The sequence below is a fragment of the Acinonyx jubatus genome, chromosome B1 (assembly GCF_027475565.1).
Source record: "Acinonyx jubatus isolate Ajub_Pintada_27869175 chromosome B1, VMU_Ajub_asm_v1.0, whole genome shotgun sequence".
Lineage (NCBI taxonomy): Eukaryota > Metazoa > Chordata > Mammalia > Carnivora > Felidae > Acinonyx > Acinonyx jubatus.
In genome coordinates this window covers 99,640,692-99,666,730 of record NC_069382.1, presented here as the reverse complement: position 1 = coordinate 99,666,730, position 26,039 = coordinate 99,640,692, and the positions used below count along the sequence as shown (strand labels likewise).

The 26,039-nt window shown below is 35.5% G+C and overlaps 1 protein-coding gene across 6 annotated transcripts in view; it reads left to right on the top strand.

The window, feature by feature from the left end:
- Nucleotides 1-251: 251 nt before the first annotated feature.
- Nucleotides 252-26,039, top strand: part of ADAD1 (adenosine deaminase domain containing 1) — a 106,960-nt gene continuing 81,172 nt past the window's right edge. For 2 of the 6 annotated variants that reach the window (XM_015074606.3, XM_015074605.3), the window contains exons 1-8: nt 253-335; nt 889-1,068; nt 1,798-1,986; nt 5,147-5,314; nt 11,173-11,241; nt 15,431-15,556; nt 22,869-22,992; nt 25,342-25,512. In XM_015074606.3, coding sequence (XP_014930092.1) covers nt 284-335; nt 889-1,068; nt 1,798-1,986; nt 5,147-5,314; nt 11,173-11,241; nt 15,431-15,556; nt 22,869-22,992; nt 25,342-25,512 — 1,079 coding nt within the window. In that variant the 5' untranslated portion in view covers nt 253-283. Of the gene's footprint in view, nt 336-378; nt 548-888; nt 1,069-1,797; nt 1,987-5,146; nt 5,315-11,172; nt 11,242-15,430; nt 15,557-22,868; nt 22,993-25,341; nt 25,513-26,039 lie in introns of those variants that run through there. The other 4 variants (XM_053216993.1, XM_053216992.1, XM_015074604.3 and 1 more) reach the window with 4 other exon arrangements.

Here is a 26,039-nt window from a genome sequence, read left to right as displayed (position 1 = left end):
ACCATCCACACATTGGTACCCCAGGAACACCCCCAAGCACCCCAGCTCTAACACAGTGCTTCACGAAAACAGTAGCGCCAGGTGTGTGGAGGGCATTGGGTACGACAGTAGAAAGGCCTGGCTGCGCAGCTTTACCTGACTTCCGTGGCAGTGAGGGCCCCTTAGGGGGGTCTGGGTACCCACGCTCAGAGAGAACAAGGTCGGCATCACAGGACGTCGAATGCGTGACGCCCTACGTCTCTCCGTTTGTTGACGCAGGCCGCACAGCCCAGAGGGCACTGCCATGGCGCTGGCGCAGGCGCGAGCGCGGGGGCGGGAGCACAGCCCTGCAGACGGTTGGTGATTGGATGAAGAGGGTTGTGGGGTGTTAGTCCGCGTACTGCTGGGACGCCACCAGGCAGCTTTTGAAAGATGCAATTCTGGCCTCGTGAGCCTTGAAGCCTGAGGTCGAACCGGGAGGAGGAAGCAACGGCGGTGGCAGCTGCGGCTGGCGAGCCCCCGGCCTGCCGCTAGGTCTCCGACCTACAGGGCAGGAAGCACAATTTTGGTGGGTGGGAGTTGGGCTGGAATCGGCCTTTGAGAGTCTTACGTTTTTATGTTTTCTTTTCTGTTTTTCTCTGACCCCCGGGTAGATGTAAGGGCTTTTCCGGCCAACTGTTGTGACTCTTCGTTACCCTTTTGTAGCAGCACTTAGGGAAGGGCTATGGGGGGACGAATCCCGTGCCTGTTAAAACTCTAGTTACAAAGCAGTCATGACATAAGTTAACGAGATTTAGTTCTGTGTCGTGTGTGTTCAAGCCATTTATGGGAATATATATTATTTTTAATTTCAGATTATTTTTATCTAGTACTTTTTTTGTTTTCTGCCAATATTCGTATGATTTATAGGCGAGAAAATGTCTGGCAACAATGACTGGTTTCAGAGTTCCCGGGTCCCTAGCTTTGCTCAGATGCTGAAAAAGAACTTGCCAGTTCAGCCATCAGCCCAGACGGTAGCTACACCCACAGGATATTCTTCAGAAAGTTACAGCCTGTCGAATATGGCATCCAAGGTTACGCAAGTGACGGGTATGACTTCTTTTTCATTTGCAATAATGTCTGAGTTAAGAATCTGGGATGGCCAGTAAGTATTGTTGAGCCTCCAGTTTAAATGTTCCCTGACTATATATCCATTTACCAGCGGCTGTGTCCCATCTGGAACTCAGATTTGACTCTGAACACTGAAGGAGGCCTGTAGAAATCTTTCCCCTTGCTATACAATTAATTATTTTACTATTTAACCACTTAAAGGGTGTCTTGCTTTTTTGAGGTGCGGTTGTGTTAGCCCCCTCAGGGAAGAGACTGAACTTACACTGGTTTCTATTCCATGTATCACTGAGATTAAGTACAAAGCAGGGACAAACACCTAAAGTCAATTGAATTCGAAGTGAAAAGTAATATAAAACAGTGAATGGGAAACAAACTTGTCTTAGTCCCAGGACTATGTCCGCAGTCTAGGTCTTAGTGACATCATGTGTAAAAAAATGACTTTTGAGAGCCTCTGAAAACCTTGACCTCACTTAATGTTATGACAATGATAGTACTTCTTTGCAAATAGTTTGAGTACTCCAAAAGGTATTTGCTTCAACAGGTTGCACTTATCATGTGTGCCAAAATTTTTTAGTAGAAACTTACCTGTAATGAAAAACAATTAGATCTATCAGGGACAATCTTCCATTTTAGGGGAGGATTTAGTGCTTTTACTTTTATTATTATTATTATTTTACAGAACTGACCACTGTAAACATTTATTTTTAGGTAATTTTCCAGAACCATTGCTTTCCAAAGGTCTTTCATCTACTTCAAATCCTGTCCTTCCTCCAAAAAAAATACCCAAGGAATTTATAATGAAATACAAACGTGGAGAGATAAATCCTGTGTCAGCTTTGCACCAATTTGCACAAATGCAACGAGTTCACCTTGACCTTAAGGAAACAGTAACAACAGGCAAGTGGAAAGTTGTATCTGGTTATTGCAGTACTGGAAAATACTTTCCTATGAAAAGCATAGCAAACGGGTGCCTAGATGGCTCAGTGGATTAAGTGTCCAACTTCAGCTCAGGTCATGATCTCATAGTTCATGGGTTTGAGCCCCATGTTGGGCTCTGTGCTGACAGCTCAGAGCCTAGAGCCTGCTTCAGATTCTATATCTCCCTCTTTCTCTACACCTCCCCTGTTCGTGCTCTGTCTCTCAAAAATGTTAAAAAAACATTTTTTTTAAAGCAGAGAGTACAAGTGGTACTAAATTTGGTTATTTTCTATATTCATGTAATGTTGGGGTTAGGTAACTAGTATGTTTTGACAAATATACTTCAGAAATTTTTATATTCATACTTTTCTGTAAATAACATACATGTACAAAATTTTTCTAATCACTGAATTTTAATTTTTTGTGTGTGGCTAATTGAACTGAAATCCCGTTAGTGAAATTCAAGTGAAATGAACTGAAATTCAAATGAAATTCTGAATTTCACTTCTAAAAGTGAAACTAGGACTTGGATAGTATATCGAAAATAGTATATGATGGATACCCTTTCTGCAGATGTGTGTGACTATTTTCTCCGTTCTCACTTAAACCACCTCCCAACCAGAAGGGTCTTTTACCACATTGTGCCTGTGGAAGGCTGCAGGAGTAAAGATCAAATAAAATGCAAACAGCAGCCTCTGATCTCTTTACCTTATGACCAATGATTAGATAGAACTTTCGGAAAGTAGAGGGATAAGAAAATAAATGCTCTTGGGGTGCCTGGGTGGCTCAGTTGGTTGAGTGTCTGACTTCGGCTCAGGTCATGATCTCGCAGTTCATGAGTTCAAGCCCCATGTCGGGCTCTGTGCTGGCAGGTCAGAGCCTGGAGCCTGCTTCAGATTCTGTGTCTCCCTCTCTCTCTGCCCCTTCCCCACTCATGCTCTGTCTCTCTCTGTCTCTCAAAAATGAATAAATGTAAAAAAAATTTTTTTAAGAAAATAAATGCTCTTAACAGGTATTGACAGGCTAAAAGTATGAGTCAAAGAAACACAATCCTTAAAAATATATATATATGTGTACACATATGTGTGGGTTCCTATGGGTATTTGTGTATAAAAACACATTATTAAGTAGCTTGGCTTTTAAATTTTCTCTTACTGATACTAACTTTTGCCAACATGGGTCTCAAGGTATCTTTGCAAAAGGATTTAAAGTTTTTGAGATTTTAGCAAAGATTGTCATAGTGAAGTCAAGTTTCCAGTCTGTTGTTTTGAATGAAATAACTGGTAAACATGTGACAAAAATAGAGTCTTAATATCGTGGGTGGGAGTTTTCCAAGGTCTAGTCACTGTAGGTGGGATTACTTCATGATTGGTACTGTGGACTTTATTTTTGTGTCACTAGTTGTATTTCCCTCCATTCTTCTCAGAATGCTCTTGGAAAATGTAAGCTGTTGGTCATAGTAAGAAAAAAAATGTGAGGGCAAATCTTCATTGAACTTAGTAAAAGCTGCTCACAACTACAACCCATTGATAAGTAATGATATTTACTTTATGTGTATACTACTAGTTAAATAATCTGAATGAGTAGGTTTAGTAATGACACCAGAGTATATTTTAACAACTCTACAGGTGATTTAGATACATACTAAAGTTTGAGAACCTGAAGCATGATGGGATGAAGCTTAAAGGCTCAGTACTCTGACACAGAGGTCTTATTCACAAATTTGATGGGTCATATCTCACACATAATAATCTCACCCTTGTTAAATAAATATACAAAATATTACAAAATATAAATATACAAAATATACAAAATATTGTATACAAATATACAAATATACAAAATATACAAATATACAAAATATACAAAATATACAAATATACAAAATATACAAATATACAAAATATACAAAATATTGTAAGTTGGGATGGGAACCTAGGTGATCATAATGAAGGAATTTGGGAAACTGAAGTCATAGATGGTGGGAGGAAAGCAATTTACTCAAATGTAGTCAGGAGTTACTTGTAAAACTTTGATATATATGGAAACCCAGAAGTTAGTGTAATATGTAAGGAAGTAATAATAACAGTGATGATGAGGCTTATGTGGAGTGACGCTGTACCTAGCCATCCATAACGAGTAGAGACTTTCATTAACTAGAGAACTTCTAAAGTCTGAATACCAACAAGTAAAACTTGAACTGGAAAAATCTTTGGCCTATGAATTTAGATGATTCCACTTCAGTTTTCATTAGGCAAATATGAAAACTAGGTAAAAGTAATTGTGTAAAACTAATCCTTCTAGGAATTTTGGATGACTGGACATTCAGTATAAAACTGTTGTTTGTTTTGGTTTTCCTCGTGAATTCTCTCCCCTCCACTTGCCTTTAAAGTTATGGTGGTTTGAATTGCTTACCATGACACCCTGATTGGTTCACAGGATTTCTTCAAAGGGATATTTTTGTTCTGGGGCTTACAAGAGTATCAGAGTACTCAGAAGGTGGGAGAAGAGAGATGTTGCCAGAGGCTCCACATTTTACCTCTTGTTGGTCATTCAGTAGATATTTGGGTGCTTTCTATTGCCAGGTATTTCTTTATACAAGACCCTGTCCCTCCATGTATGATCTGTACTCTAAAGCTGGCCCTACTGTTCATGCTGAATTTGGAGCTAACCTGGCTGCCTGATGAATTCCTCAGAACTGGTTCAGGGGTTCATCCAGCTTTGCTTTTAACCTGCATTGGCTGTGGGGCACCTGGGCATCTCAGTCGGTTAAGCGTCCAACTTCAGCTCAGGCCACAATCTCACTGTCCATGGGTTTGAGCCCCACATCAGGCTCTGTGCTGACAGCTCAGAGCCTGGAGCCTGCTTCGGATTCTGTGTCTCCCTCTCTCTCTGCCTGTCCCTCTGCTTTGCATGCTCTCTCCTTTGCACTCTCTCTCTCTATCTCTCAAAAATAAAGAACATAAAAAAAATATTTAACCTGCATTGGCTGTAATAAATAAAATAAAACAAAACACAAAACTAATAGGCCAAGATAGTTTTCCACAGTGTTTGTACTAGGATATTTTTCTTTATAAAATGTCATTTGCAAGAACATATTATAAATTGTTGCAGCATTCATTCTGACTTCTTTTTCAAGGTAACATTATGGGACCATATTTTGCTTTTTGTGCTGTGGTGGATGGTGTTCAATATAAGACTGGACTGGGACAAAATAAAAAGGAGTCTAGATCCAATGCAGCAAAATTAGCTCTTGATGAGCTTCTACAATTGGATGAACCTGAGCCAAGAATTTTAGAAACATCAGGTAAATACTCTTGATTATAAATGTTTGTAAAATTAATCTTTTTCCAGAAGGAATCACTGAAGGATTTGTTAATGAAGAATTATTTGGCAACTACAGGAGAGAAATGGCAGAATTTATTTTCTTCCATTGCTGATTGCTGACATATTTAATATTAGTTAAAATGCTCCTGTATAGGGGATTGAGAACACCCATTGTGATGAGTACTGTGTAACAAACGTATAGAATTGTTGAATCACTATATCATACACCTGAAATTAATATAATGCTGTATATTAATTATACTTGAATTAAAAACAAAATAAAAATAATAGCAAAGGAAAGAATACAAAGATTTTATATAAAAGAAAAAAATACTCTTGTATATTTCAGCACCAAATTATATGAACATGTTGGCTGAATTATCTGATAATTTGTCAGATTCTCAAGAGCTTCATATCCAGAAACTTGATTTTCTCTGTAGTTCATTGGATTCTTATTATGCGCTTTAATACTGTGCATTTAATGCTTAGAGTTTTTAAATGCAATTTTTGTGAAGTTGGCTTATATTAAATTCAGTGATGGTAGAGTTATTGGAGAAAAGTGTAAATTCCAGAATTAATTGCTGAAGGTGGAATATTGACTCTGAACAGACAAGTTATTTGCCCTCTAAATGCAAGCTTCATCATTTAAAAAGGGAGGACATTAAAAAAAAGAATAAATAAAAAATAAAAAAAACATAAAAAGTGGGGACACCAATAGTAACTACCTCCTATGCTGTTATTAGAATTAACTAAGTAATGTATGCAAAGCCCTTACCTAGTGTTTAGTGAATAATTTGTAATAAAATGATGGTAGCTTTTATTACTAATAATCAATTTGAGGAATATGTTACCATGTTATATATGCTAGCATAGTAAGCAAATTTTGTCATAGTGAGCAATTTTTGCTCATTTAACGGTAGATTACATTTTGGTTCATCTGTAAATGATAACTTTAAAAAAAAATCTGATTTAAACAGTGATCATAAACTCATTCTTTTTAAATACAAATCATCACTTTATTTATTTTACTACTGGCTTTATTTTGGTTTGTTTTTAGTCTATTCATTTTGTCTTTCTTAATACTTAAACTTTTTGTTCTGTGTTCAACTCTTCTTTCATGTATCTTTATTTTTGTTGTTTAAAACTAATAATTAAAAATGATTTGCCACATCTTGTGAGTTTTGATGTGTGGTTTTTTCATTGTTTTCAAATAGTTTGTCATACTTTGGATTTATTAAGTACTTAAGAACGTACTTTGTTAATTTTCACATTATTTTCTCTTCACTATTTTTCAGTTTTATTAATTAAAGGGCTAGGTATGATGATTCTGGTATATGTCTTATACATGCTGGCACTATAAATGTCATTATCCTTATTTTATTGAAATGCTTTCATTTTTACATGTTATTTGACCTATAGAGCAGTGATGCAGTGATTTCATGTTGTTACAGTGTATATTTTTTTAATTCAATATAAAATAACTTTTTTATTTTGTATATTTTATGTTATATATGTTTTGGTCTTGAATTTTTTGAAATTCTCAGATTGATACTTTGTTAAACTTTGTATTGGTCCAGTGTCTTTATCCTGTTGTTTTGTTTTTAATGATTTTCTTTTGTGCATAAAATTAGATTTTTTTGACCTAGTCAATAAATATTTCAATAAAAAGCTTTAACATTTGCACTTATTATGAATGTCTGATGTCATGTTATGCATTTTTTTTTCCTTTTGTCCTGTGGATAATGTTTTGACTTTTTTTTCTTTTAAATATTTAGAAGGTACTGATTTTAACCTAGAAATTCCTTCCTAATATTAAATCACTTTTGATAATTTTGAGTTCTGATTTTATCATTTGATAATTTTGTCATCTTTACTAGTATTCGTTTTTGTCCATCATTCATTTATCCATTCTCACACTGCTTTATGCCCTGAGTGAACAAATTTTACTCACCTACAGCTTAGTGTGACAAGTGATTTATTTAGATTTATTTTTTTATAGATATGCCTTTGCCTTTCCAGAGTCTTTAACAAATTAATGTAAAATGTAGAACCTGTGACAAATAATATTCTTAAGACATTCTTTCAGTTTATTTATTGAAATCCTTTATATGTGATTATTTTATCAGCTATCAGCCCATCTAGGTATGTCCCCAGCAATATTTTCCCAGTTTCCTTCCAATAGTAGCATGCAGCAGAATGAATAAATCAATAAATGTTTTCAGGATGTACTATGTTCCAGGGCCTGTGGTAGGTGCTGAGGATCTAGAACTACATAAGACCTGTCCTCTACTCTCAGGGAGCTAAGATGTAAAATGCTTTGTTAAAATTAAGTTAAAATCTATCTACACAATTTCCCAAGCATCTAACTTAATCATCAGAAAATGTTTATGGTTGGCTTCTAATGATAAGTACTTCAAAATGCTTATTTAGGGCTAGCAAATGTTTTGCCTGGTGAGATATGATTTTTAGTTTTTAAATATCTATCTTTTCCCTTTTTTGTGAAAATTAAAACATCTTCCCATCTCCACTGGTACCACTTTTATTTTCAATACCATTGTTTTCTCAAAAAGTGCCAATAGTGCCTTAATTATGACTAAAAGTTTTTAATAATGTATTTTATGTGGTCACAGAGCCTGGTAAAAATTTAATTAAGTCACCTTTTTCTTTACAGTGAGTTACATTTTCTTTAAAATGTCCTAAACACTTAAAAACCATATTTTTAATTTTTTTCAAAATTCTGAGCTCAAAAAAATTATTTTCCACATATTGCTTCTTTCATATTTTGTACATGGTGTTTTTTAAGTATAATCTAATTGTTAATTAACTGTATAATGTTGCTCTAAGTTTTTTCAAGGACAGTGTTATTAATAATACTCTGTTAGGTTTTGAAAATCTTAACACTTTTTATACAATGATTTAAGAATCTGGTTCTAAGTTTAGCTTATTTCAATACTGCTTTTTTAAAAAATTGAGGTTTTTAGTGTGGTAAAATAAAATTTTGTACTGCATATGTATAAAATATAAATTTTAGTATCGTAATTGTTTTAAGTGTACACTTTCGTGTTAAATATATTTACTTTGTTGTGTATCCAATATCCAGAGCTCTTTTCATCTTGAAAAACTGAAATTCTATACCCATTAAAAAATTACTCATTCCTTCCCCACCCCCACTCCACACCAAGCTCATGGCAATTACCATTCTATTTTCTATGAGAATTTTTCTAGGTACCTCAAATGGAATCATACAGTATTTGTCTTTCATTGCTGTCTTCTTTCACTTATCATTATGTCCTCAAAGTTTTTATTGTAGCATGTATCAAAATTTCCTTCCTTTTTAAGGCTGAATAATATTCTCTTGTATGTGTATACCACATTTTGTTTATCCATTCATCAGTTGATACATACTTGGGTTGCCTCAAATTTGGCTATTGTGACTGATGCTGCTATGAACATAGGTGTACGAATATCTCTTTGACATTCTGGTTCCAATTCTTTGGGATTTATACCCAGAAGTGGAACTGCTAGGTCATATGATAATTTTATATTTAAATTTTTAAGAGCTGCTGTACTGTTCTTTATAATGGCTGCACTATTTGACATTCCTGCCTACAGTGTGGAAAGGTTCCAGTTTTTCCACATCCTCACCAATGCTTGTTATGTTCTGGGTTTTTTAAATAGTAGCCATCCTTTTGGGTGTGATGTGGCATCTCATTGTGACTTTGATTTGCATTTTCTTACTGACTAGTGATGGTGAGCATTTTTCATGTGCCACTTGTATATCTTCTTCAGAGATATGTTATACTCCATTCTTTTGCCCATTTTTGAATTGGGTCATTGGTCTTTTTGTTGAGTTTTAGGAGTCCTCTATCCAGTAGTTCCCTTCTTATTCAGTTTCACTTTCTGTGGCTTCACTTACCTGTGGTCAACTGTGGTCTGGAAGCAGATGATTCTTCTTCTGACATGTCATCAGAAGGTCAATAGTAGCCTAACACTACATCACAATGCCTGTGTCATTCACTTTACTTCATCTCATCACATTTTATCATCTCCCGTTGCAAGAAAGGTGAGGAGTACAGTACAATAAGATATTTTGAGAGAGAGGACTATATTCACATAATTCTTATTACAGTATGTATATTCTATTAATTTCTTACTATTACTAATTTTTTCTAGTTTATAAATTAAACTTTATCACAAGGATGTGCGTATAACATACATATTAAAAACGTGTGTGTGTGTGTGTGTGTGTGTATATATATATATAGGGTTCAGTATTATTTGCAGTGGAACTAATCACCTCAGATAAGGGGAGGACTGCTGTATATTCTGGATGTCAATGCCATATCAGATATGTGAGGTACCTATGTTTTCTCCCTTTTTGTGATTTACATTTTACTCTGTTATTAGTGGTTTTTGATTCACAAAAGTATTTAATTTTGATAAAATCCCAGGTTTTTATTGCCTGTACTTTTAGGGTCGTATCCAGGGAATTATTGCCAAATCCAGTGTCATCATCAAGCTTTTCTCTTTGTTTTCTTCTAAGAGCTTCATGGCTTTTGCCCTTATGTTTGGGTCTTTGATCCATACTGACTTAATTTCTGTATGTAGTGTTAGGTAGGTGTCCATCTTTAATCTTTTGCATGTGAATATCCAGTTTTTCTAGCATCATTGAAAAGATTGCCTTTTCTGTTTTTGAATGATAATGGCACCCTTGTCAAGAATCATTTGACAAAATAAGTGAGAATTTATTTCTGCATTCCCTGTTCCATTGGTCTGTATGTCTTTATGCCATTACCATACTGCTTTTGTTTACTGTCACTTTGTATTAAGTTTTGATATAGTGAAGTGTGAGTCTTCCACCTTTGTTCTTTTTCAAGACTATTTTGCTTATTTATACAGTGCCTCTTAAGATCCAGTGCAACTGGTACAGTCACATTTTCTTTATTGAAATTATTTGTGCTTGATAAATAGGATTTAATATCTGTGTTTTTCACTCCACTTGTGCCTAGTGTACTAGTAAATGGAAAAAAAATCATCTTTCTTTGAGTTTTTAAGGTTCTGCTTTTCTAAAGTCCAGAGTGTATATATCTATAGTTAGCCTTTGCTTAACTAACAAGATGACATTGCTAATCTTTCCTTGCTAACTTTTATGTATTTGGCCAGTATTTCATCTTAGTCAAAATGAAGTCCAGAGGAGCAGCTTTTTTGCTTCCTTTGTCTTTATGAATGATTCTTGAGAGATCTAATATCTTGAACCTTTGCTCCTGGAGCCTCTTCATTTAAACTTTTATGATCTTTTTTTGTTTCTTTGGTTTAGTGTTGTTTCTTGGTTTGTTTTTCCTAGATTCCCTAACTTGGGAAACAAATTGGAAAGCCGTTGCAAAGAATGAGACTAACAGCTTTGAAAACTTTGAATGAAGTATCCCCCTAGGAAAAAATGATAATTCTCACATATTAAATTTTTGATAGGATAATAATTTTAAGTATTTTGCATAGTATTACTGTAAATAGAGAATTGTTCATGGGCATCTAAAACAAGGTTTAATTTTAAATGTTTTTCAGAACGTTGCATCTATTACAATACCAACTATATAGTAGCAATTATGCTTGTGCTGATAAATTAGGAAATCCAGAAATGTGTTTGTATAATTTCAGTAAGGCAGGACATTTACTAAGTCTGAGCTAATAGAGATTTGATGGCCTAGAGTTGGCAGAACTATACAGAAAAAATAATCATTTTTAGATAATAATCTAATATGTGTGTTACATTATAGTAAGGTACCTGCTTTTTGGAACACGGAAGCTTCACGTTTCTTTACATTTTTATTTTATTTACAGGTCCTCCTCCTATCCCTGCAGAACCTGTTGTTTCACCTGAACCAGTCTATGTCTCAAAAATACATTATGGTAAGAAAGTCCTTCATAATGATATATTTTTAGAAGTGGAGCCCAATAAAAAGTTATAACAACACATAATTAAAATATAGTCAGTTAAGTGTCCGGCTCTTGATTTCAGCTCAGGTCATGATCTGACGGTTCATGAGTTCAAGCCTGACATCGGGCTCCACGCTGACAGCACGTAGCCTGCTTGGGATTCTCTCTCCCTTCTCTCTCTGCCTCTCCCACACATGAGCTCTATCTCAAAATAAACTTTAAGATAATTTAGGTATGAAAATACATTAGTATTTTATCATTCAAACCTATCAGACTTCTACAAGGAGAAGAATTTCCTTCTATATTGTGCTAAAAATGAGAAATGAGGAATGGAGAGGAAAAATTGAAGAAATGGCTTTTTTCATATGAGGAGATGGTTCATCAATTTCATATATCTTCTCTTTTGAGAATGCTTTTCTTTTGTAGGCTTGTCATTAATGAAAACCAACAGCTTTCTGGTAGTGCTTAATGGTTGGGCATTCATTTTAAATAATCAGTTTCTTAATCGCAGTTATTTGTCACACAAGCTCAGGAAAACTATGACTGCAATTGCAGTTACTAATTACATGACCAAAGATCAACTACTTCTCCATGTACTTTAATTTTTCCATTTGTAAAATGTCCATAATAATAATTACCTTATAGGGTAATTGCGAGGATTCCGTGTAATCATATATGTAAAATACTTAAAGCAGTGCCAGTAGATGCTTCCTAAATAGTAACGTTTTATTATAATACTTTGTCATATTCAATACTGTATGGTAGTTATTGTATACTTTTCCCATTCATTGGTTTATGAATCCCCTGAAAGTCAGGAAATTACTCTTTACTTCTTCATTGCCTACATAGTGGTAACATTTCAGACTTCAAAGTTTAGAGTATTTATAGAATTTAAATGAAAAAGAGCCTACCTTTCTCTTTTCTATGTCTGCAGATTAGGATTTGAAAAATGGGTTTTATGCTTAGTCAAACTTGTTTTCTGTTGTCTTTTTTTTTCTCATTGTTATTGTTATATCTCTTTCTCTAAAACAGAGAAAGACCCTGCACATTTATGAGTTTGTTTGCAGTAAAAGGACCAGACCAGGGAAAGTAGGCACATTCAAATGGCAAAGTCTACCAACAGTTTAATATAGTCACTTGATCTAACAGTCACAAGAATTAATGAAGAGAAGGGAAGTGAGGGATCAATCCAGCAATAGTCATCTCTTAATATGGGAAAGGGCTCTGGTCTGTCTTTTCAGCCTCTGTGGGCAATTTTAATGAATAGTGGGGTAGAATCTCCGGTCAATGATTGACAAATAACACAGATTATGATTACCCTGAGAAAACAGATCAGTCTGTGGGGAAGAAAGAACATATGTTAACAGTATGTTTAAAGAAATACAAGATTAGGGTCAGCTTTGGTAGGCTCAGACAGGAGTCAAGTGTCAGAAAAAGGAGAGCAAACATCATCCTTCAAACACAGGAGTTGGATGTTACTGCCTTTGAAGAAAAAAGATTTGAGACTCAATAATTTCCGAAACAGATTCTGCTATGCCAGTTATAGAAGATACCACTATTTCACAGCCTGTTTGCTCTGCCATATCTCTGACTGGACCATATCTTCATTAAAAACAGTGATATTTTGGGAGGCACCTGGGTGGCTCAGTCTGTTGAGCATCCGACTTCAGCTTAGGTCATGATCTCACGGTTTGTGAGTTCAAACCCTACATCAAACTCTGCTGACAGCTCAGAGCCTGGAGCCTGCTTCAGATTTTGTGTCTCCCTCTCTCTCTGCTCCTCCCCTGCTCACTCTCTGTCTCTGTCTCTCAAAAATGAATAAATGTTAAAAAAATGATATTTTGGCTTTGAAGATAAGTTCAGATTACACATGATACTAAAAACACATGACACTTGAAATTGGCAACTTGAAATCAAAGAAATGGTGTTACTTGGGATTATGTATGTCATGTTTTTATCTCATTCTTCATTTTCAGTAATTTGTGAAATCATTTTATTTCCTCAATAGCTGGAACACATGTATAAGGAAAATGATACTACTTATTTTTTTACATGCATGGTACTAAGAGATACAATTTAGTACCTAAGATTTGATTATATTCACAATATTATTTCCTTCAACACTGAATTAAGATCAAGAGGATTACTGATACATTGTTAAGACCCAAGTGTTCTTTATGATATTTAGGTGCAATCTTTTAATGGGTAGCAAAACATTCTCTTGCCCCATACACGATTCTTACTCTAGCAGTACTAATTGCAGTGTGGTTTTCTACTCCATATCGTAATACAAAATAATTGCTAACTACATGTGGTATAATTAAACAAATTATAGTACATTTATTCTATAGATCCATTAGGAAGGATGTGGTAGTTACTATGTCTATCCTTGAGTGATGGCCAAGACCAAGTAAATGCAAAGGGTGCATTTCAGCATGTCCCATTTTTATATTTTGAAATGATATATGTTTATAGATTCTAAAAATTTCTTTTAAGAACTAAAATAGTGCCCACATTTGGTGAGGGAACCTCTGAATGTAAATCTTTATATTGCTGTTTCAGTTAAAAAAAAAAGTAAAATTTTAAAATATCCTTAAATGAATACTGCTTCTGTATGATGAGTTTTTGGTGATAAGCAGAGCCAAGATGCTGAGAATTTCTCATTTATATTTTTACTGCATAAGGACCAAAAACTAATTTATACACCACACATTGAGGGTTTTGACCAATTTTAGGTAAATGTATGCTAGCATGCAATTATAATTTTTACCTCCACATTGTATGCTTTGCGATGAGATAAAAGAATATAGCCATTACTTTATTCTTTTTTCTCTCAGAGCTTCATTTTGTGATTAATTTTATGATTGTTCTCATTCTTCTTGATAATGTGAATTTGGAGTTTATTTCGGCCAATAAAATAGCATTAACAGTATTAACAGAAAAATTAAATATTAACAAATATAAACAAAAGCATGCAAATGACCCAACTACAATGTGTTGTATCCAGTTAGCAGAATGTTAGCTGAGACCAACATCAAATTTTTATTACTTGCGTGCTTTTAATGTAATTTATTATTGAGCAGGTCAAAAGAATTTCTATGAAAATTATAATCAATTATTCATTTCATATATACATAATGCATGATAGAAAAGTTCTTTCATTGCTTTTTTTCCTCTGAAAATATGAAATGGGCTACAGACTACTTGGTAGACTGCTTAGCAGTCATCATGAAACATGAGGAACTGTCAGTGTCTTACAACTAAACTTTGAGAAACACTGTATGGTATCATGTGATTCTGCAACCTCTCATTCTCTAAAACAAGGGTCCTTCAGTAGGGATACACAAAGTAACAAATGGCCAGGGCCCTACCCCAGAATCTTAAGTTCTCTCATGTTTTTAAAAATTTTTTTAAATATTTTTATTTGAGAGAGAGAGGGAGCAGGGGAGAGGCAGAGAGAGAATATGAAGCGGTCTCCACACTAAGAGTAGAGAACCATATGTGGGGCTCGAGCTTATGAACCATGAGATCATGGCCTGAACTAAAGTTGGACGCTTAAGCAGCTGAGCCACCCAGGTATCCCTCTGTCATGTTTAAAAAAAAAATCCATGGGTAACTTCTGATGTATATTCTTGATTATAAACTGTTCTGTGGTAATCCTGGTTACTTAACACTGTCTTTATCCCCTTTCAAAGTTTAGGACTTTTTAGTAGGAACATGGAACTATATCAAGGGTCTAAGTGCTCCGTGTTTTTCAGTGGTTCTCAGTGGGGCAAATACTAAGGAATGTATTTCAATTATCACAATGATGAGGGAAGACTACTGGCTTTCAGTGAGATGTTGGTTGTCTGGCAATGTAGAATAATCCTATACAACAAAGAAGTGTGTCTTATAGGACTTTTGAATATTTCAAAAAATATAGATCAGTAACTCTCTAGTGTGTAATATGAAGACATTAAGAGAAATTTTCTATAAAGCTTAATAACGTGTTTTATTTGGAATGGAATGCTTTAAAATATCAGTCATGATGTAAGTTATAATTTGCTTACACATCTATAAGTTACAAACTCAATTGTTAAGGTTGTAATTGGAATAATAGAGGCCTCTGCAAGAAAGCACAGTATTCTTCAAATTCATACTCCATTTGATTTTTTTTTTCCAGAAGGGAGACATATTCAGCATGGAAAGATATCCCAAATTGTTAAAGAAACATTTAATCAACTAATATATAATCATTCAGAATATCTGAAATGTAGCAATTCATTGGCTGCTTTTATAATTGAAAGAGGTAAGTCCAAATACATGGGATGTGTTGGTTTGTAGAAAAGCTATTAAATATCCTAATTTTAAGATGTATATAGTAGTATTTTAATTAAATAACTTTGACCCTTTTTACAGTGGTATTGCATTGATTTGAAGTGGCTTTTTCTAGTGGGTGTGTATCATTTTTTTAAATATAATTTATTGCCAAATTGGCTAACATATAGGGTGTAAAGTGTGCTCTTGAGTTTTGGGGTAGCTTCCCATGGTTCATCGTACCATGGTTCATGGTACATACATAGTGGGTGTATATCATTAAACACAAAGGCTCTCAAAGTTAAAATATACTGACCAGAAACTAATAGAGAACTGCAGAATGGTAAAATGCCTAACATTTTAAACAATAACTCTGTTAGAACCACTACCAGACTGAATTCTAATTTCCATTATGACAAAGAGAAAGACTCTATATAATAAATGACCAAATTTTCATTTTAAAGTAAGAAAAGATTACTATGGAAAATCATGAACTTATGGTTTTTCTTGTGGATATTATGATGATTCCAACTACATTTTATCTTTTATTTACCCTTTAATGTTCTGTGTTGATCATTAAAAGTATTTAAATTTTATATTTATTTCAGTTAAGAGATTATAGATGATATAAAACAAATTGGAGGTTTGGATCCTGGTCTTAAGGAGTTTTTATAATTTAAATGGGGAGAGAAGATATATATACTGTTGTGAAAGTCTAAGATGATAAAAGTTAATTATTTTCTGTGATCAAAAGATGTATGAAAAATTCATAGACAATAGAAACCTGATAGAGTTAAAATCTTTGGGAACAAGTGGGACTTAAGCTGAAACTTTAAGGATTAATAAGGCTTATTTAAATAGAGGAAAATAGGAAGAAAGCAGCAGTGAGAAAACTTTTTATGGAACAATGAAAGAAATTTATTACTAGTGTGGAAGAGATATACATATATACATATACATAACGTATATATGCACACACGTGCATGCACGCACACACACAGGAGTAATACAAAATGTTGTTAGGTTGATAAGATGTTACCAGATTATGGAGTCATTTATTTATTTATTTAAAAATTTTTTTTTGATATTTATTTTGAAGGAGAAAGAGAGACAGAGTTTGAGTGGGGAAGGGGCAGAGAGAGAGGGAGACAGAATCTGAAGCAGGCTCCAGGCTTCAAGCTGTCAGCACAGAGCCCCATGTGGGGCTCGAACCCATGAACTGTGAGATCATGACCTGAGCCAAAGTTAGACACTTAACCGACTGAGCCACACAGGTGCCTCTGGAGTCATTTAAAATCCAATCAGGAAACAAACGAAAATGAAAATACAACAAACCAAACGCTTTGGGATGCAGCGAAGGCAGTCCTGAGAGGAAAATACATTGCAATCCAGGCCTATCTCAAGAAACAAGAAAAATCCCAAATACAAAATCTAACAGCACACCTAAAGGAAATAGAAGCAGAACAGCAAAGACAGCCTAAACCCAGCAGAAGAAGAGAAATAATAAAGATCAGAGCAGAAATAAACAATATAGAATCTAAAAAAACTGTAGAGCAGATCAACGAAACCAAGAGTTGGTTTTTTGAAAAAATAAACAAAATTGACAAACCTCTAGCCAGGCTTCTCAAAAAGAAAAGGGAGATGATGCAAATAGATAAAATCATGAATGAAAATGGAATTATTACAACCAATGCCTCAGAGATACAAACAATTATCAGGGAATACTATGAAAAATTATATGCCAACAAATTGGACAACCTGGAAGAAATGGACAAATTCCTAAACACCCACACGCTTCCAAAACTCAATCAGGAGGAAATAGAAAGCTTGGACAGACCCATAACCAGCAAAGAAATTGAATCGGTTATCAAAAATCTCCCAACAAATAAGAGTCCAGGACCAGATGGCTTCCCAGGGGAGTTCTACCAGATGTTTAAAGCAGAAATAATACCTATCCTTCTCAAGCTATTCCAAGAAATAGAAGGGGAAGGAAAACTTCCAGACTCATTCTATGAAGCCAGTATTACTTTGATTCCTAAACCAGACAGAGACCCAGTAAAAAAAGAGAACTACAGGCCAATATCCCTGATGAATATGGATGCAAAAATTCTCAATAAGATACTAGCAAATCGAATTCAATGGCATATAAAAAGAATTATTCACCATGATCAAGTGGGATTCATTCCTGGGATGCAGGGCTGGTTCAACATTTGCAAATCAATCAACGTGATACATCACATTAACAAAAAAAAAAGAGAAGAACCATATGATCCTGTCAATCGATGCAGAAAAGGCCTTTGACAAAATCCAGCACCCTTTCTTAATAAAAACCCTTGAGAAAGTCGGGATAGAAGGAACATACTTAAAGATCATAAAAGCCATTTATGAAAAGCCCACAGCTAACATCATCCTCAACGGGGAAAAACTGAGAGCTTTTCCCCTGAGATCAGGAACACGACAGGGATGCCCACTCTCACCGCTGTTGTTTAACATAGTGCTGGAAGTTCTAGCATCAGCAATCAGACAACAAAAGGAAATCAAAGGCATCAAAATTGGCAAAGATGAAGTCAAGCTTTCGCTTTTTGCAGATGACATGATATTATACAAGGAAAATCCGATAGACTCCACCAAAAGTCTGTTAGAACTGATACATGAATTCATCAAAGTTGCAGGATACAAAATCAATGTACAGAAATCAGTTGCATTCTTATACACTAACAATGAAGCAACAGAAAGACAAATAAAGAAACTGATCCCATTCACAGTTGCACCAAGAAGCATAAAATACCTAGGAATAAATCTAACCAAAGATGTAAAAGATCTGTATGCTGAAAACTATAGAAAGCTTATGAAGGTAATTGAAGAAGATATAAAGAAATGGAAAGACATTCCCTGCTCATGGATTGGAAGAATAAATATTGTCAAAATGTCAATACTACCCAAAGCTATCTACACATTCAATGCAATCCCAATCAAAATTGCACCAGCATTCTTCTCGAAACTAGAACAAGCAGTTCTAAAATTCATATGGAACCACAAAAGGCCCCAAATAGCCAAAGTAATTTTGAAGAAGAAGACCAAAGCAGGAGGCATCACAATCCCAGACTTTAGCCTCTACTACAAAGCTGTCATCATCAAGACAGCATGGTATTGGCACAAAAACAGACACATAGACCAATGGAATAGAATAGAAACCCCAGAACTAGACCCACAAACGTATGGCCAACTCATCTTTGACAAAGGAGGAAAGAACATCCAATGGAAAAAAGACAGTCTCTTTAACAAATGGTGCTGGGAGAACTGGACACCAACATGCAGAAGGTTGAAACTAGACCACTTTCTCACACCATTCACAAAAATAAACTCAAAATGGATAAAGGACCTGAATGTGAGACAGGAAACCATCCAAACCCTAGAGGAGAAAGCAGGAAAAGACCTCTCTGACCTCAGCCGTAGCAATCTCTTACTCCACACATCCCCAAAGGCAAGGGAATTAAAAGCAAAAGTGAATTACTGGGACCTTATGAAGATAAAAAGCTTCTGCACAGCAAAGGAAACAACCAACAAAACTAAAAGGCAACCAACGGAATGGGAAAAGATATTTGCAAATGACCTATCGGACAAAGGGCTAGTATCCAAAATCTATAAAGAGCTCACCAAACTCCACACCCGAAAAACAAATAACCCAGTGAAGAAATGGGCAGAAAACATGAATAGACACTTCTCTAAAGAAGACATCCGGATGGCCAACAGGCACATGAAAAGATGTTCAACGTCGCTCCTTATCAGGGAAATACAAATCAAAACCACACTCAGATATCACCTCATGCCAGTCAGAGTGGCCAAAATGAACAAATCAGGAGACTATAGATGCTGGAGAGGATGTGGAGAAACAGGAACCCTCTTGCACTGTTGGTGGGAATGCAAACTGGTGCAGCCGCTCTGGAAAACAGTGTGGAGGTTCCTCAGAAAATTAAAAATAGACCTACCCTATGACCCAGCAATAGCGCTGCTAGGAATTTACCCAAGGGATACAGGAGTACTGATGCATAGGGGCACTTGTACCCCAAGTTTATAGCAGCACTCTCAACGATAGCCAAATTATGGAAAGAGCCTAAATGTCTATCAACTGATGAATGGGTAAAGAAATTGTGGTTTATATACACAATGGAGTACTACAGGGCAATGAGAAAGAATGAAATATGGCCCTTTGTAGCAACGTGGATGGAACTGGAGAGTGTGATGCTAAGTGAAATAAGCCATACAGAGAAAGACAGATACCATATGTTTTCACTCTTATGTGGATCCTGAGAAACTTAACAGAAACACATGGGGGAGGGGAAGGAAAAAAAAAAAAAGAGGTTAGAGTGGGAGAGAGCCAAAGCATAAGAGACTCTTAAAAACAGAACAAACTGAGGGTTGATGGGGGGTGGGAGGGAGGGGAGGGTGGTTGGTGGGTATTGAGGAGGGCACCTTTTGGGATGAGCGCTGAGTGTTGTATGGAAACCAATTTGACAATAAATTTCATATATTGAAAAAAAAAATAAAATCCAATCAGAAGTTGGATTTAATGAGATATAGATAGTAAGTGGTGAAAGATTTTTGGTCAGGGATTGATACTGTACTATAATTGTTGGAAACAGCATCAGACTTAGCTCTGAGACTTAAATGACTTTGGGCACATTTTGTACTTAACATCTCTCTGCTTCAGTTTTCTTTTAATTAAAAGTAGAAGTTATAACAATCTCTACCTCATAGAGTTATTAGGATTAGGTATAATACTGTAAGTAAACTATTTGGCAAAGTACTTGGTATTTAAGAAAACATTGCTTTATATTTGTGATAATTAAAATAAGTTGATGTCTAAGCAATAATTGCCAACAACTTTTTAAAAATACTACACAGTTGTACCTGAATTAGGGAATCATAAATTAGATGGTTATGATGGAGGTGCTTAGAGTTGAGATAAGTATGAACAGGGAAAGAAAATAATATTTTTTTAGAAATTGATGCGATAAGATGGAGTGACAAATGATAAATGAAGTGAGATGAGTAAAACAACATTTCAAGTTTACATAGGGGAATGGTGTTTCCACATACACGGGAATCTGGAAGCTGATGTGAAGTTGAGCGAATAGCATGAATGAGAATAATAAGTCTGGTTTTAGAAATATGATTGCAAATATGGGGTGGGGAAAGCCTAAGTAAAATTAAGTACCTGTTGCTGGAGTAACTCGTACAGTCAATGCCTACTTAAAATGTATTAGAAAATCAAATGGTGTTCCTCACTGCCCGGCCAGCCTGTGTCTCCAGTAGGGTGTGTCACACACTCCCTGGAATGGCTGTTTCATACTTTTCTTTGTCCTCAAGTACCCTACATCCTCTTTTCCATCCTTGCTTTCAGCTTTTGGCCTTGCCTCATAATTTTTAATTTTGTTTGTAAGAAGCTTTCAAATCCAAACTTCCTTCCATCCTCTTCCACCAACTCTGTGTACTTCCTTGCAATTGTGCTCATATTCTCTACTGTGAGAGTGGAGGCAGGCCCTCTCATAAAGCCAATTCCTTCGCTTAAATTTTGGTTTCATTCCCTCGCACATCTTAATGAATACCTTCTTTGGGTTATTCCCTTCTTTTTCCTGCATTATCAAACTAGCATCTCCCTGAAATATGGCAGGTCAAGTTAGAGTTGCAATAGAAACTGACTTCTTGGCTACCCTATTGCCCTTTATAACTCAAAACTTTACATCACCATTCCAGAACTTACACTGACTCTATATAATACACCATCCACTCCTTCCTGGAACAGCTACATTTATGATAATTTATTTTTCTTGTCTTATTTTCTTTTCTCCAGCTTTCTCCATCTCAGTAAATGACATAAGACAGACGAAAATCTAAGTTCTTTCCCTAAGACCCAAATTTTTTCTTTAAGTTCTGTTGTATCCACAAACTTTATCTCAGATCTGATTATTCTTTTTCCAACTACCCTTCATTATTTGAGTCTTAAGTCATGATCTGTAGTTTCTTGGACCCTACATATAGCATTTTCCACATAAAGGAGTGATCTTAAAATGTAACCCAATACGGTTTTCACTTCCTTACCTCAGTAGCTTCACCACAGCTCCTGGGTAAAATCCACAAATCCTTAGCATGTTTTATGATGCCTCTTTCTCTAACCTCATCTTATGCCATTCCCTTCACTCTTTACTGGAGCAGCTGTACTGGTCTGTCTTTTAACTCCAGTACCTTTTACCTCCTCATGTTGCTCACTCCTCATACTGAAACTTAAATTTCAGTTTCATAGGGAGGGATTCTGCAACTACTTTGCATAGGGTAACCTCTCCCCCCCTCCTCCCGAAATGCACTTTTTCTTACATTAAGAATGTAATCATTCTTTACATTTGCCCCATATTTTTTCTCCTCAAAGCACGTATCACAGTTTGTGGTTGGTCTTTTTTCTGTCTCTCCTATTAGAAGCTTCATGAGGGCATATCTTGCTCAATATTTTATTCTTACCATCAACCTCAGCACCTGGAACTTGGTAGGATCTCAGCTGCTTTTGTTGAATTAATGAAAGTCCTTTAGGTATTTGCAAATGTGAAATTGAACTTTGAAAGACTAAGACTAGAGATTTTTTGAAATCATCAACAGAGGTAAAAGATTTAAAAAGCACAATGTTCAGAAGAGAGTATCGAGAGAAAAGAGAGCAGTGAGCTTTGTGACTAGGCTATAGAAAGGCCTCATAGGATGTGAAAGGAAAAAAGAATTGTGTAATTTGAGCATAGAGTTTCAAGGAAATCTCAAATGAGGTACAGCAAAAAGTAAATGGAGAAAAACTGTTAGAAAAAGCATAAGGTGCTTGTTTCTCTAAAAAAGCAGTTTTAGTAGAACAGAAACTATAATTTTATTTGTAGAGAGTTTGAGTATATTAAGAAAAAAGGAGCCACTATGTGTAGATAACTTGTTTAAGGCAGAAATAGAATGGCCAGTGAAATCTCTAGTAAGCCAAACAAATCTAGATGTAGAAGAAATAGATGGAAGTTTTCAAACTAAGGATATCTAATGATTCTGTTGATTGTAGTAAAAGTTTAGATGAACTATCATAAAATACCTGAATTTTTAATTGAAATTATTGAACTATTAAAAAATTAGTTCTTAGAAGACTCTCAAACTCTTACTTGAAATTGTGTAATTTTTGCATCTCTTTGGTCAATATATTTTAGTAACTTTAAAATGGTAAGGTAGAGGTTGAACATAGGTAAGATGGAGGTGAAAATAACCTATTCTTAACCTTTTCCTTTCAGCTGGACAGCATGAAGTTGTAGCTATAGGCACAGGTGAATACAATTATAGCCAGTGCATTAAGCCAAATGGAAGAGTGTTGCACGATACTCACGCTGTTGTTACAGCAAGAAGGTCTCTCCTTAGGTAAGGTGACAAATATATTTAATGCTATCAAACATTAATGCTTTCAGCCCAAAGTAACCACATATCAGTGTCTTTATTTACAAATCACTGAGCCATGGATATGACATTCTTTTCCTTATGCAGGTCATCTGATTATTTCCATGTCATTTTTGAAAACCTTACGGTAACTGCAGTGTCTATAATCTGTGGATTTTAGTGGCTTCTATTATCAAGACCTTATGAGTCCATTTTAAGAGTCCTGCAACTTTTTTAATATGACATGTTTATCACTGATCAAAGTAATTAAGAGTATATAGCTTTAGATCTGGACCAAGTTGGCTTGGTAATATTTCACCCCTAAATTAGCCATATTTACCCAAAGTATTGCCAGAAAACAATAAGTTTCCATTCATGAAGTCTATGCAAAGTTTACTATATAGCAGAATATAGATAAGGTATTCTTTTTTTAAGTTGTAATATAGTTGACATGTACAGTATTATACTATTTGCATGTTAGTTTGCAACACTCACTGCACCCACCACCACCATAGCAAATATGGTTACCATCTGTCACCATACAAAATTATTACAATATTATTGACTCTGTTCCCTATGCTATATTTTCATCCCCTGACCTATTTATTTTATAACTATAAGTTTGTATAGGCTGGCAGATCTTAAAGAGAAATAAGGGGAACTTGGATGGCTCAGTCAGTTTATCGTCCAACTCTTGATTTTGGCTCAGGTCATGATCTCAAGGTTCGTGAGATTGAACCCCACATCAAGCTTTGTGCTAACAGCACAGAGCCTGCTTGCGAGTCTCTCTCCCTGCCCCTCCCCAACTCACGCTGTCTCTCTGTGTCTCAAAATAAATAAATATTTTTTTTTTTTAAATAGAGAAGGAAAAGGGCTGAGGTGAGGAGGCCTACTTTCTTCTTCCAAACTCATCAGTCACTCTGCTCCTTGTGAAAGGAGGTAATAGCAGGTAGGAGGGAGCAGTCAGGAAGGTTACTCGTTGGAAGTCCCTTCATATGAAAACATGAAAAGTAAGAAATGTGTTACTTTCTCCAGTGTCTGCCAGATTTTGGTTCCATTAAGACATTAAGCTTACTTTTTATAAAACTTTTTTGTGGAAATATTCAAACACTAGGGAGAATAGGATAATGAGTTCCATCATTCAGTTATCAGCATTCTCATACCAATATCCAATGATCAGCATATCCAGTTATAAGCTTCCTTTTTGTTAATTAAAAAGAAAACTTTTTAAAATGTTTATTTATTTTTGGGAGAGAGAGAGAAACAGAACATGGGTGGGAGAGGGGTAGAGAGAGAGAGAGACAGGATCTGAAGCGGGCTCCGGGCTCTTAGCTGTCAGCACAGAGCCCCACACAGGGCTCAAACCCACAAGCCATGAGGTCGTGACCTAAGCTGAAGGACACTTAACCAACTGAGCCACCCAGGGGTCCCCAGTTATCACCATTCTGCATTTAATCTCTGCATCCTCATTTTTTGTTGGTGGTATTTTCTCTGCTAGAGTATTTGAAAACATATTTAGACATTAGTTTGTCTAAAAAACTTAAGCATGTATCTCTAATTATAAGGAAAGAATCCTATAATCTTAAAAGATAAGTTTTAGGGAAGTTTGTGAAGGTAATGTAACTCATTGTTCTCTAATCCCCATTGGTGCTTATTGAATTATTTGACCTCTTTAAAATTATCTGATATGTGTATGTCTTCCCATGCTTGGCCTTGTTATATACTGGTGCTTAATTTTTCATTATTTCTGAAGGAAGTACTAAAATCATGTTTTTTATTTAATAAGCAAAATAATATTTGTCTCCTGATTTGATTAGTATTCGTTTTTCAGGAGATCGTTTCACTTCTATAACTTACGGTTTTCATTGTACTGTTCTGTACTCTTGTGTTTTTGTCTTCACAACCGCTAAGAAACAGGAACCACAGTTGTTTGTCTGTTTTGGCAGGAAGAGGAAATAGAAATAAGACAGAATATTGACACCTCATGCAGGAGGCTGAGAACAGAACTTGTGAGAAAAGGAGGAATCAGTGGAGAAATGTGTATTTTGCAGGATATGACAGTTGCAGACTCAAATGTGAAATGAGTGGAGTGGTAGTCAAGGAATGGTGCTTTAAGGCAAATCATATGGCAGACTGGGCTCCAGCTGAGGAGTTCTCATACAGTTTAACTCTTCATTAAAAAAGATTAAAGTTATTTTAGGAGCTCTTATCAGGTATCAAAACTTTCAACACATAGGGAGAGACATTGCTCACAACACATATATAGATATGATACTTAAGATATATAATTTAAAAATTCTATTACTTGGTAAAGTTATAACCCCTTTATTTTAGGTACTTTTATAGACAACTTCTGCTCTTCTACAGCAAAAATCCTGCTATGATGGAAAAATCAGTATTTTGTACAGAGGCAGCTTCTAATCTACTCACTCTCAAACAGAATGTCAACATTTATCTCTATATGAACCAGTTGCCTAAAGGGTCAGCCCAGATTAAGTCACAATTGTAAGTATTATGGAAGTTATTTTTCAAAGCAGTGAGGATGTCTATGTCATATATTCTGAATACATAACAGCAATAGAACAAGTAACTTCGTATCTATCCTTGTTCTCCCTCTGCCTTGAGGTGTTATTTGTGGCTAGCTAGAGGCCACAGATTCTTTCTCCCTCCCCTCCACTTAATCTCCTCTACCTTACCACTTTCTTTCTATGCTGTTGAAAATTTCCTTTCAAGTTTGAAGACTTCATAAACAGTAGGGAAGCATGGATTTATGCACTCTTCACATGTTATTACAGAATCAAGAAATGCAGTTTGCTTTTCTGGTCGATCTGTGGCCAAAACTTCATTATCTTGATGAATGGGTAGCATCAGAAATTTAAACAGTACAGACACGCACAAAGGAGAAAGCAAAATTCACTTCAAGTCTCACCATATAGAGATAATAATGGTTAATATTTTGTTAAAAATTCTTACAGTTATACCTTTGAAAACAAGGGCAAGGAGTATTCCTGGAGGGAAAATTCAAGAAAAAC